This window comes from Pocillopora verrucosa, chromosome 14, assembly GCF_036669915.1.
Source record: "Pocillopora verrucosa isolate sample1 chromosome 14, ASM3666991v2, whole genome shotgun sequence".
In the NCBI taxonomy this organism is placed as follows: Eukaryota; Metazoa; Cnidaria; class Anthozoa; order Scleractinia; family Pocilloporidae; genus Pocillopora; species Pocillopora verrucosa.
In genome coordinates this window covers 16,320,677-16,334,672 of record NC_089325.1, presented here as the reverse complement: position 1 = coordinate 16,334,672, position 13,996 = coordinate 16,320,677, and the positions used below count along the sequence as shown (strand labels likewise).

The following is a 13,996-nucleotide window of genomic DNA, read 5'->3' as shown; positions in this document are numbered from 1 at the left end:
AAACGAGATTCGTTTGAAGAAACGAGACTCGTTTAACGAAACGAGATTCGTTCGGCAAACGTCGGCTCTCGGCGCATGCGTAGATGTCTATTTTTTTTTTCCCAAGGTTGTTGTAGGGTCGGAAGGTTAGCGCTGAGATATTCGTACAATATGTAAAGGTAAGTTCTATTTTCTATGTCTTGATATGGTAAACGGGTAGGGAAGGCCTTAACCAATATTATTATATGGCTGGTAGCATATATTTCAGCACATAGAAAAAAGCATTGAATATGTGTATCGAATAAAGTTCAAAGCTTCCAGGCCCAATACTAAAGTTACTTCATTCCTCCACAACGAGGGATGGCAGAAATTATAACCATCTCAAAGATATAAATTTTGAAAAATAATGGTCAAATGTTCCTGAAACTTCATGTGTCATAATGCAAGGAATATTTTATCATACTGTGCTGTTTTAGTTTTTTTTTTCTTTAATGAAGACTGTATTCATGGGATATTCGATCTTAAAGACATGAATGATAATTTCTTTCTTAAAATGAGTTTTTCCTCGTAAACCATCTTTTTATCTCAGGGATATAATCAAAATAAATACAAATTAAAATGAGAAATCTAACTTCGCTACAAAAAAAAATGTTCTATATATTTGGTTAATGACCATGATGACCAAAACAAAAATTGTTATTATCTGTAGCATATTTATTATAGCTCAATGATCTCTTTGCCTCTGGAAAATGTTGTCAAATATACCAAACAACTAATACATGTTGGAAAACTTGATATCATTTATTCTCATCATATTTACAAAAAAACTTTATGACAGGAATGAAAAGAAAACTTAAGGCTAAGTACAAGGCACTGCACAGTCACTAAAGGCTAATTATTGCTCTTATTTACAACTTCTACTCTTTCACTAGTTTCTTTGTTGCCTTGCAGAGATGCAATATTTTTCTTCTTTCTTTTCTTCCGTGTCTTCTTCTTTTTCTTCTTTTCTAGTTCTGTGGGTATAGTAAGAAGAAATTGTTGTGGTGAGTTGTTTATAGGGTTTTGCTATTGGTCATCTGGGAGTGGAATTTCCCATTTTGGAATGCTTTGAGCAAATTAGAAAGCTGAAGAAATTCACTAGCCATGACACTTAATAAATTGTGTTTGTCAAATCGTACCCTCACTTAAAGTCTTGTTCTCCTCAACCTTATCTCTGTGCTCTCCCTTTTCCTTGTCATCTTTAAAGAAAAAGGCCTTGATTTTTTTAATGTTGCAGTTCACAGGCAAATTTCCTTTATGCTTATGAGTCTAGAAAAATATAACTTTATAGGGGGTTTCTTGTTATTTTATTTCAAGTTTGCTATATTTAGAAGTGCAGAAACAAGTACCTAGGTTTACAGCTTAATTTTTTTCCATGGTATAATTGGCCATCATGTTGGAAAGTGAATGGGGACTTTCAAGGGTCATTTATCACATGCAACTTTACCTTGTGATTGCTGTTTGTACTATCTGCATGGAATTTTTCCTCTTCTACGAAAGGAATGTTCTACGTACCGGAAACGGTGGCATTGAGGGATCCCTCTTTTGTTTGAGGAATGTATTAATGGAAACTTCTGTAAAGAAAATTTTCCGCTCACCAGGAGTGGTGGAATTAAGGGATTGATCGGGATCAAAATTCCCATAGAAAGACACTTGTAATCAACCAGAGTTTGAATGTTAACTACAACTGTTACAAAATTAATATGATCAATGGAAAAAAAAACTAAGGAAGGAAAGGATCCATGTGTGATTTTTCTCACCTCATCATCTTTTCCAAATATTTCAGTTGCTTCATCTTGTTTCTGTGAAACAACATAGATATTTTGCCAGTCGAAGATTAACTCAGTCCACGGTTTTAAACAGCTCCTTTATTGAATCATCGCTTGGAGTAGTCGCGTTCAAAATCCAGTGGTGTCTCACAGTTCTTCTGACTAGCAAGTCGTAATACAGTGAATTCCGTTTATGACGTCATCACGTTATGCGATTAGTAATAATTAATTGAAAATTGTGGCCTTAATTAGCTAGCGCAGTAGATAACATTAAACAATACAATAGACATGAACCAGTTTTTTTAATTTAATTGTTACTACGTGGCTCTTTCAAGATCCTTTTACATGTTACTTACCCTAGTTATCAGGCACAGTTTTTCTGATTGGAGGAGATTTTTGTTGTGAAACTTTGCATCAGAAAAAAAACCAGATCCAAATTGATGCAATGTAAAATACTGTTGGGAAGTCTCCTGCCCAACCCAGTCATACACCTCATGTAAATCAATAGATCGTTTTCACGTGACGTCACATCATTTCCGGTCGGCCATATTGGTGTACCACTTTCGATTGTGTAATCCCCGTAATTTTTCCACAATTATCATTCCCACAAGTAAAATGGATTCAAAAGAGTAAGAAAAAGAGTCCCAGAACAAAAGCGGGGTCGACTATTCATTTCTGATATCCGAATACGCGAAGCAGCTGGATTTTCCAGTCAGAGATCGATATTTACAGAAAATAGCGGCAATTGGAATTGATCCAGTTTTAGTCGAAGGGAAGGACTTTAAGCCGGACTGTTTGCCTCCTGTTGAATCCACAGATATTTTGTGTTATCTTGTCTTGGAGACAAGTTTCCTCACTCAGAAACAGTTTAAAGCTTTCCGAAGCCTTGAAGCATATAACCAAATGGTCTCTGGTTTTATTGCAAGCGTGCAAGGCCACATAATCGCCGACAAGTTTCTTGTTTTAGCAAAGGTGAGACATTCCCAACGTATGAACGACTCTCTTATGTTGGGTTATCACGGAAAGAGAAGGAACAATTTTGTTTGCATACTGCTTAGGTTGCAAGGCTGGCCTGGCAGAAACCTGTTCGCATATAGCAAACGTGCTATTTTATCTGGAAGCGTGGACAAAAATAAATGGCAGACTTGCCGGCACGCAAGTGCTCGTGGCTTTTACCTACCTTCGTCAAACAAGTAGAATATGAAAAGGTGCGAGAAATAAACTTTACATCCGCAAGGAAAATAAAAAACGATTTAGATGCCAAGATTGAGAACCTCTCCAATGTTTTCCAGCCCTGATAACTTTGCAAAAGGAAACGTGTCAAAGGAGATCCCTGTTCCCTCAAAACCGGAAATGGATACCTTTTATGCTAAACTTAGTAAGTCTAGTAGCAAGCCCATCGCTCTAAGCTTAATACCCGAGTATGCAGACAGCTATGTCCTAAAAAGTCGCTGCGTACCTACAATTAGCGATCTGTTTGATAAGAGGTACCTCGCTCTGAGTTATCCTGAGTTATTAAAAGCTTGTCAAGAGATAGATATTGAGATTACAAAAGAACAAATCTGAGAGAGATACTGTCGCACAAGCGAAGGGTAACTCTCTGCGATGGTGAAACCACGGTCAGCCAAGACCAGATCCCCAGGCAACAACTTATTTAAAATTCCACAGTTCTCAGTTAAATATTTGTCTGATGTTCGTCCTCCCCAACGGTGTGGTGTATGTACGATGACCATGTCTGTGCTCTTGCAAGCAGATTTGATGGTCTATTAATAAATACTTCGAAACAATCAATAATCAAGGTAGTTTTGTTTCCAAATGAATATTTAAAACACTGTGGCATAGTTCGCCATAAATCCTCACGTTCAGGCCAGTTGATAAGTGGAGCCAGGCGTACATCTAGCGCTACCATCCAGGATGAAAAAATCCTTGAAACTGTTGAAAGGGAGACATTAAAGCGATATGAAAGATCTTGATGTGGTGCGTCAAGTTTAAGTTTTATCAAAGTCATGACAAACTCTTGAAATGTGGTCAGATTCTGGGACTTGTAAGCAACAAATGGAGAAACATGTTCGAAAACATTTTGCAGGATATCGAAGGAAGGCAATCCAGTGTAGAATTAACTTTTTCTTCGTTTTGTACAAATTCCCACCGATCAAAATGGTTTCCGGTCAATGTTTAGAGAGCTGAATAAATATTCAAACTCTTCAGTTTGTGTGCCAGCTTCAACTGTTAATTTTTTCTCTTCGTCATCATTTCCTTCAAAGCTGAGGTTTGAAACCTGTTCACTGGGCTCATTAAGTTTCTGTCTCTTTGCTGTTCGCTCTAGTTCTAGCTCTCGTTCTCTCTTTTCAAAAGCCGGCTTCTTCACCAGTTCACGTTCCCTCGCTCTCTCGCTTCGTTTTGCCGCCGCTTCTTTATGATCTGCTCGATCAGACGCTTTCTTGTGTTGCAAAAGCAATGTCGGAACCCAGTCAATATTAAATTTATCCCAGCTCTTAGCTGCCCGTCCTGAAACAAAATGCTTTTCGCACACACGATCGTTTTCTAAGATCTCTTCGGTCAGATCGTCACTGCTTATCGCTGAAATCCAGCGTGATCTTCTTTCTTCGGATAGTTTCTGTGCCTCTTCGCCTTGATTTGTGACCACAGAAGGCACCCTTGCAAAGTACAACCCTTTATCTCGTCCACTTTTGCTGCCACAGCCAACGATCAGACACAAAACCATGTTCCACGCGAAGGACGCTACTAGTTTGTTTACAATTGAGGTACACCAATATGGCGGCGTAGCAACGGTAGTCAAGGAATTGGTCACGTGAGTGAAAACGATCTATTGATGAGAAAGAATGTAAGCATGTCGATGCTCCATTATAAAAGGCCATGTGTGACATTGTATAGAGTGTAGGCATTATATATATATATATATATATATATATTTAATTAAGCAACATGCACTGTATTACGTCACACAATTAACCAATTACGACTCTGTAACAATTGCATGTTAAGGCTCCTGAGGAAGGCAAATGCCGAAACGCGTCGGGTCTTTAATAAAGCGTTGAAAACGGAAGCACATTCTCCATTGTGCAAATTATTTAACCTTATAGAATGGCTTCGACAAGGAAACAGAGAAATACAAGGAGAAACCAGAATCAAGACGAAGGAGTTAATACGCGCACGGACGAGCACGAGCAAAGCAGCGAGGACGATGTTACACCATCCGCTAGTTTCATCGAAACAGCGAATCCAGCGAGGAACCCTCAAATAACGGAAAAACCAACAGATCTTGGATGGAAAGTGTACTCCCTAAAAGAAAAAAACATGAGGATGAAACTACACGTTGAATTCCTGAAAACATGCATAGAGGAAGATATTATTCCGAAAGGATTAACCATTGATTTGCGATCGACGACAGGCCGACAAGATGAAACCTTCCAAAACAAATGGAAAGAAATACTAAGCAATTGCTCACGGCAGCTCGCGGAATGTCTCGTGGAACACTACCAGAGGCAGCTGGCACAAAATATTGCCGTGATAGCCGACACTTTCGAGTCACTCGAGAAGATTGAGGACTGGACGGACAGGGATAAGCAACAAGTAGAACAAGAAATAGAATCAATTATTGACACGAAAGAAAAACGGCTAAAGGAGAAAAAAGAAAAGAAGCTGGAAACTGCCCGTAAGAACAAACAACCGGTGCAAGAGGCAGAACATCAACCACTTGATCGGGGAACTGAAACATATGCAGAAGTCACACTGGGGATTTTTGGTGTGAATTTGTCCTATCACCAGATTGAGGCTGCCTGCTATGCCGCCCGGCTGGATAACATGAGAGCGAGGTTGACCAAAGATGGCCGCCAGAGAATTAAATATCGAGATAATAAGAGGTCTTTCTGACGAGATTGGAAGTTTCTACGAAAAAACCGAGTCCAAATATTGGACGTCCTTGCCATCTGAAGCGGTTTCTGAGAAGCTTGCGGTCCAGGATTTGTTTAAAGAGTTGAACCGATTGAAAGAAGATTCCTTAAAGTCCTACTCACGGAGATCTGATCGAGATAAACTAACAGTGTCTTCCTGTAATTTGGACGACATGGCCTGCCGCGAGCTTGACAACTGGAAAAGGTCTATTATTAGAAGGGAATTTTTGTGGCCAAACATTCCAATCCATGGATTGTAGAATTCAGTTACAGACTTCATAAGGAGATATTCGATCATTTAGTGGAAATCCTCACTTGCACATCTATGTATGGAGTAAACATCCAAAATCATCTAAAGAGAAACGGCGAAGTAAAAGAAAAAGTCATTAAAGTATCTCACAAAAGAAAGCTGGAGCGATGGTTTTCAGAGGGACAAATGACTGGAGAGGTGGGGTTTAAAAGAAGCATTAAAGGCAAGGGACACACTGATCTTCTTGTGGATGCCAATAGGCCTTTCCAGCTTAAGTACATTTACTCCACAGAAATGGTTCAAATTAAGTGTCATTATGGTGTCTGGAATGAAGAAGGAGTTCCTCAGTTTATTTGAAATCGATGAACGTTCTGTAGCTTCTTTTAGTTCCTGTTGTGTTTAACAAAGATTATATTGGTTGCCTGTGGCACATTCCAGTTGTTTTTTTGTTTTGTTTTCATGCCTGTATCAAGTTGCAAGACAATTTTGTTATACCAGGGTCTGTGCTGTATATAATATTAACATTATTTGCTTATCTGTTGTGTTAAAAATATCCATACTTACCCCAGGAAGGTGATTAGAAATTATGACAAGAGGTGAGAAAAATATTGGAATTTCCAGAGACACAGACAGGGTTCATACTAAGACCTTCCATGACAGACACTGTATGGATCGTTAGGGAAGAACACAAAGAGATATTTTTCTGCTTCAGATTTCAACATTTATCCCATAAATATTATAAAGAAATTGTAATTATTTGATTAGAGTAGGCCACTTTTGATATATAAAATTCAGCTTGACAGTGAGGACTAGAAGACACAAACAAAAAAAAACAGTACAAACAAACATGATTGTTCAATTCCCTTTGTGTCCTTTAAGCCTCACTGCCAAGCTGAATTTAATATATCGAAGGGGTCTACTGCAATGGCCAATTTGTGTATTTTGTGATCAAGAGTAGATGTAACTTTTCTTTTAGGGGTATGTACATGTATAACACAAAATAATAGCACTTATGGTCCATGTGGAATGTAATTTTAATGAACTAACAAGAACATTATAACCTTAAACACCAAAACATTACAGCTTTTGTTATAAATGAACTCTCCTCAGAAAAACATCTTACTATCTCAATATTTAATTGTCTAGCCACCACCTTTGAACACCCTTAATCTGATGTTATCCAGCCAAGCTTCACAGAAACTTTTCATTTTTGAGCTTCAGCAAGAATTTGTTTCATCTTTACTGTTAGTTTCCCTGCTGAACCACAAGCAATAATTTCTTTTGAAATTTCACATGAGTAGTACATGCATGCACTTGCAGTGCTTAAAGGCATACCACATGAACAATATCCTGCAGTGCTGCACCGCTTTGGCACATATGTGTCTTTACATTTCTTATAGGTATCATGAAATGGATTCTGTTGCCTTATCCAAATGTTGGACATGTGCTCATGTCTAAACACTTTAGCCCATCTGTGTTTTACAAGGGAAAAACTAGCAAACGAAGCAAGTTGCTGGTGTTTAGACTCTCTTCCCTGCATTGAATTAATTCCTAAACCCACACCAAGATCTTCAAAAAGCTGTTTAGTATGAAATGGCACACAGTAGCCCATTGCCCAAACACTGAGATTTGCAGAGTGAAATAATGATGTTAGATTAAAATATTGTGTGCAATCCTGCTCTAACTTTGGTAGATCACTGTAACTAATATTGGAGACCCTACTAGCAAGGGACAAGCTGTTCCTTAGGTGAAGACCCATTCTCCCAAGAGATAACACAAAAAAGCTCTTGGCTTGCTCAATGTCACCCTCCTCAATTTGAGCTTCAACAAGATACATAAAGCCATCACAAAATTTCTTAGTTTCCTCCCCAGTGAACCGAAATTCAAAAGGAGATGTCTTTCGTTTCTCTTTAAACCATTGCAAAATCTTATTATACATCTTCTTGCACTTTAATTTAAACCGGAGAGCCTTCAAATGCTTACGCAATGAGTTATCTTCTGGCAATTGAAAAACAGACTTTGTACTGGTGGGAATCTTTGCTTTAGCCAAAACATGGGTGAAAAGCAACTTATGCCAATGCCCCCAACAATTATTTCCCACATGAAGATTATCACATTTTGCATTTTGAATAACTGGACCAAGAATTGGCTCAAATTCTTGTCTAGATTTAAGGCTTGCTATGTGGTTGCATACTTTGGTACGCAATGTCTGCTCTTGAGCAGCATTAATTGGCCTTGCCTGTTTTTCTTTAAATTGTGTCACCTTTTTGGCAACTTCTTCCCTGAATTTATATTCCCATGGCCTCCACTTACTTTGAGGATTGTTACTCAAGCTTTGCCCTCTTTCCTGTAATTCACTAAGTTGCACATTTGCAAAAGAACATGGGTATTTAGCAGCATTGCTCAGTTCTCCAGAAAATTTTGCTAGCCACTTCATATCTGATGGAACAAGTTTAAATTCAAACTTAACCTGCTGATTTTTTACTGAAAAAGTTTGACTTGCAATCGTGGCCATCTCTGATCTAAGTTGTTTCCCATATTCTACCATGGCAGGGTGATCTTCTTTACAGTTGGCACCACAAATCAAAAAATTATCATCTGGTGAGGCAACTCTTTCTGAAACATTCAAAAATGAAACAAGCCATGCACAAGCCTCATTAGCCTTACCAAAAGGGGCACCATCTGCACCCATTGCTACTAAAAAATGACCCTTCTGTTTACCAAACCATGTAAGAAAATTAGGTATATGGCTATCTATGTGAAGGTAGAGGTCTGCCATTTGGAGTAAACGCTCTTTAAGGTCAATATAATACCCAGGGATCACTGGCAGTAAGTTGCCATCAACTTCTTCGTTTTCCTTTTCTACGTCACTCTCAGCAGTAGCCTGCGGTATGCTATGAAGTTTTCCAATATCTTGTACCTCTATAAATTTCATCAGCTCCTTGTAAGGTACAAGTGCAGGTAATCTACAACCCTCTTTAAACTCTGTGCGCTTTCGCTTCTTTGTTGGGATGTCATAATCAAAGACTTCTGAAGATCTTATATTACAATATTTTCTCTTACTAAGAATTCCACCCCTGTATAGCACACTTACAGACCTGAGAAAATTTGTTGAGGACTTTTCAAATTTAGCTACAGATTTAGCCACAATCTGTGGGACAACTGTTTTACAAACAGTTTTTGACTTTTTCAGTACATCAATGACTACTTTAGTTTTACAGTTTTTAACCAAGGTGCTCCAAAGTCCATTGGCAGTTGCACATTGACCTTCAGGTTCTGTACTTGGCGTAGAGTGAACTTTCTTGGCACAATCATACGTAAGCTTTCTTCTCTTAGCTGAAATGTTGTGTGACAAACCAACACACTTGTCACTGTTGTTTTCATCTAGAGTGGTCGGTGTTACAACATGTTGTCCTCTTGGCAGGTGCACTATTTCATTTTCTAATAACCCTCGCTATAGAGAGAGGAAAAAAGCAAGAGGTGAAAATGTGATTTTAAAATTGTAAACACTAAAATAATAAATTGATTATGTCATTTAAAACACCAAAATACTGATTTGCTATAATTATGGCTCTGCACAAATTTTGTGCACAAGTGCATTGCTACATGTAGTTTGTTTTTATTACAAAATCGATCTCTAAGAAATTACTCATAAATATTTTGAAAACAAATTTGTTCACCATCTTATTCATTAATCATGATATTTATCAGCATGCAATATCATATTTGTAAAACAAATAATTGAACAGGTGGCTCCCTAAAACTATTTTACACTTCTAATCTTGATATTTTGCATTTTAAATCGAAAAGTCTCCTTCGATGAAAATAATCTGAGTATCAGTAGGTAATCACAAAACCAAAGATCGATTATTTTCACAACATTACGTACCTTTCTCTTTAGCTCTGTAATTTTTCCCTCCAAGTCTTGAATAGACTTATTCGCTTCAACTAAAACCTGTCGTTTCTCCTTCCTTTGCCGTGCCCACTCTCCAATGGGAAAACGTGAGGTCCCCGACATCTCGCCGGTGTAACTTTGGTAAAACAAGAACAATGTCAGCCAAATTTTCCGTGTAAATAGTCAATACAACAGGCTAAAATCCTATCGATTTCATTTAGCGTAAATCAACACTAAAAGCGGTAAAATTAACCTCAAACACAGCCAAAAATCTCCAAAAAGTCATACTAATCATCTTCTACTTTTAGATAAAGAGAAAAAATCGAACACGTCTCTAAAATAGTCGAATTTGGTATCAAATTAAAGCTTACCTTGTTGTTTTGCAAATGGCGGACAACACAAACCTGGTGGGAGTCACATGTAGGTACCAGATCTCTTCAAAGTCCAGTGTTGAATGGTCCTGTGCGCTACCCACAAATCTTTGCGCGCGTGACCAAAAACAGGTGGGGTGGTCAAAAAAATGTCAAAAATCCCCAGTGTGGTAGTCAAGAAACACATTCGTCAGAAACTGACCCCAAATAAGTCAGACCCCACAAGAAGAAAAATACCACCTGAAGAACGTGGCCAAAGAAGGTACTATGAAAGATCATCAAGGGACAGAGAGTGGGGCTACAGACGCTACCAACAACAATCACTAGATTACAACCAGCATGAAGGAGGTAAGCGCCAATCACAACGGCGGTATTTTTTAGGCGGTCGCCCACCTGCCAGGAACAGATACAAAGATTAAGATTGAAACCAAACCGAAAAGATATCAACGGAAATTTGACATTGGAACGGAAATGGACAATGAGTAAAGTCAAACCCAAAGAAATGACACGTCAGAAATCCACACAGATAGAGAATATTTTAAATAGACGAACAGTAAACTTATCTGGCATTCAACTTACGCAGTCGGAAACAAACCTTCTACGTAAGGGACTTAACTTTTGCCCAACACCACTGCCACCAGGAAAATATGAAATCAGTAAGGACATTGATGCCTTTGCCCGTAGACTAACCCTTAAGGAATATCACACTCCTGAGAATATAGAAGACGTAATAGACGGCCCTGGATACCAACCATCGATTCTTCAAAAATTGAACCAGAAGGAGCGCAAGATGTATACTGGACCTTCAAGGGAACCATACCTTAATACATATATTGACAAATTAAGGCAAGAAATCAGTGATGAGACCTTTCACAATCTACGATGTCCACGTAATAATCTAACCAAACGTGAGAGAGCAGCTTTGTTTAGACTAAGCAACAACACGGACATAATCATCAAGCCCGCAGATAAAGGTGGAGCTACGGTCATCATGAATGCAAAGGACTATGTAAAGGAGGCTAAACGCCAACTGGACAATGAAGAATATTACAAGAGAGTAGGAAGAGATCTCACTCTTGAACACGAACAGCTCATAAACCAGTGCTTAGATACACTTATGGACGACGGAGAATTAGAAGAAGAAGTAGCTAAACTCTTAAGACCAGCACAATCAAGGACTCCTATATTCTATATGCTCCCCAAAATACACAAAGTTAACAATCCAGGTAGACCAGTAGTATCCTCCGTGAACAGCCACACGGAGAAGCTATCAGCTTATGTGAACGAATTTTTGAGACCTATAGCAGAAAAGCTACCGTCATACGTACAAGATACCACACACTTCATTAAGCGAATACGGAGTTTGGGCAAGTTACCCGAAAAGTGTTACTTAGCAACTCTGGACGTATCAAGCCTATATACGAATATAGACACAGACGAAGGACTCACTATTGTGGAGGAAGAGCTAGGCAAAACGAACCAGAACAAGCCATCACCGATGACATTATCGTGTCTCCTCGAGAAGGTTCTTAAGCTTAACAACTTTACCTTTGGCAATGAACACTACATTCAAATCAAAGGAACAGCCATGGGAACCAGAGTCGCTCCCAACTTTGCAAACGTATACATGGGTAGACTTGAAGAAAGATTCGTGTACCAAACAGAGTGGATGGACCATATCATACTCTGGGTACGCTTTATAGATGATATATTCCTTATCTGGAAAAGTGATAAAGACTCTTTGATTAATTTCATAAACTACCTTAACAGTGTAGCACCCTCAATCAAGTTTACACACGAAATCTCTGCACATTCAGTGAATTTCCTTGATACGACCGTTCTAAAGGACAATCAAGGCAACATTAGTACAGATGTTTATCAGAAACCAACTGATACTCATCCATACCTCCATTGGACATCAGCACATCCACCTCATCTGAAACGGAGCATCCCATACAGTCAAGCCTTGAGGTTGAGGCGAATATTTTGATATGTTCCTTTTTGTGAAAAATTTCTTTTTATTTCCCTGCTATCTTCAAGGAGAACCTCTATGAGGAAACAGTCCCCAGCAGGTTCTTGGGTGAGACGTTTTTGTCTCATGGCTTTTACCTGATATCAAAGTATTGGTTATTTTTCAGTTCTTTGATATATTGAGAAAAGTCAAACACCCAAAGCATGCAGCATAGGCAGCTTACCACAATGTAAATTTGTTATTTGAAGATCATCCTCAATTTGGAGCTTTTCTTCCAAATGTGGTCTTTACTACAAAAGGAAAATATTCAAGTATTTTAATGAATTTGAATGTTATGTTTTGATTTGGGGAAGCTATTTGTTACAAATGTTGGTAGTGCTCTGATGAAAGGAACATTGCTCTGGAGTCTTAATTATCTGATTAGAGTGACAGGTTCTAGACATCAACATTATCAACATTGGTTTTACCCATAAATGTTAATTTCATGGTTGTAAACCTATTAAATTCTTTTAAATGGGGTTTGACATTTCTCCAACCACTTCTTCTAATTCAACTGTGTCACCCACAACGGTCACCATTATGGACGAGAAATAGTATGACCTCAACAGTTGTCTCTTCCATCCATGCAAGCTGGAATTATTTCAAGCCCTCTCTAACATGGAATGGTTTGTCATTCCATGTTAGAGGAATCCACAACTCATTCTGCGATGATGCACCGTGTTGTTATCGAGCACATCCAATTTCTAAAAATCACAATACTGTCTTACAAATACGATTAATTTCAAGTGGTTCTTCAAAAAGTGATGTTTCATACACATTAATCAATAAGTGTAAGGTTGGAAATGTCATAGAAAGTGTCTGCCACATGTCTTTAGTCAAAGGAAGAATATTAGGATGTACTTTTATCTTGACATTCAAGTTGTGCTATGGTAATCCATATGTACCGATAAAGTAATACAGCATCTTGGACAGTATTAAGCTTAGCTTTCACCATCAGTATAAAAAAGGAAAATGTGAGTTTTTTTACAATTTGTGATAAGTGTTCATTAATTTGGCGTCTTTGGCTTTATCTCCTCCTCCTCTTTCAGGGTCATATATTTCGTGCGTGTAACGCTTGATAAAGAACACGTGTTCTGTGCATTTCTTGCTTCTTCAATTCTTGAAGAATATTTTCATGTCTTTTGATCTCTTCTTCTTTCTTAATATTTTCATACCTTTCAAGGTGTTCTTTAGTGACCACTTTCCCCCACAAATTGGCTCTTGCTGCTGCTTCTTCTTTCTTCACTCTTTCTTGACTACTCATCTTGACTTGACTTACCGATAAAAACACTCAGCAAGACAACTCTTCTTATGGTAAAACTTTCCCGCCAAATCATATTTACCTTAATTGACAGATGCCATCTTACATGGTAACCCCAACAGACATCTGTCACATCATGGGGAAGGGGGAGGGGGGCATGGGTATGTAATTCATGACGTTGTTTTTTATCTTATAAAAAGCTGACCCAATTTTCATTTCAAAAAACAAATTTTTAATATGGCGTCTGGAAAAGGAAATGTGGCCATGCAAAACAAACGATATAAATTATGATGTAAAATCAAACGTGGAGAAGCTCTCTCACCAGTAGGTGATCTACAGAGAGGTCCTGATCCAAAATAACATTAAATTGTTAAAAGTAAATAAAAAATTATAGATATTAAAAAAGTACAAAAATAAGCTATAGATTAAAAGATTTGAAAAAATTATCCCTAAACTGACATATAGTGCCAGAGTTCTTCAAGTCACTGTCCAAGGAATTCCAGTCTT

The 13,996-nt window shown here is 38.1% G+C and overlaps 2 protein-coding genes across 3 annotated transcripts; one reads left to right on the top strand and one right to left on the bottom strand.

The window, feature by feature from the left end:
* Positions 1-6,967: 6,967 nt before the first annotated feature.
* LOC131774394 (uncharacterized) lies at positions 6,968-10,381 on the bottom strand. 2 transcript variants are annotated; one of them, XM_059090407.2, is made up of 3 exons: positions 10,218-10,381; positions 9,841-9,982; positions 6,968-9,405 (listed from the first exon to the last, which is right to left on the bottom strand). In XM_059090407.2, the coding sequence occupies exons 2-3, from the start codon at positions 9,967-9,969 to the stop codon at positions 7,156-7,158; spliced, it is 2,379 nt and encodes a 792-aa protein (XP_058946390.2). In that variant the 5' UTR covers positions 9,970-9,982; positions 10,218-10,381; the 3' UTR covers positions 6,968-7,155. The 2 variants fall into 2 exon arrangements, with proteins under 2 accessions (XP_058946390.2, XP_066017682.1); XM_066161585.1 differs by having other exon boundaries at positions 9,841-10,381.
* On the top strand, positions 10,367-12,207 carry LOC131771437 (uncharacterized). The gene is made up of 2 exons (XM_066161790.1): positions 10,367-10,565; positions 10,859-12,207. The coding sequence occupies exons 1-2, from the start codon at positions 10,367-10,369 to the stop codon at positions 12,205-12,207; spliced, it is 1,548 nt and encodes a 515-aa protein (XP_066017887.1).
* The last annotated feature ends 1,789 nt before the right edge of the window (positions 12,208-13,996 follow it).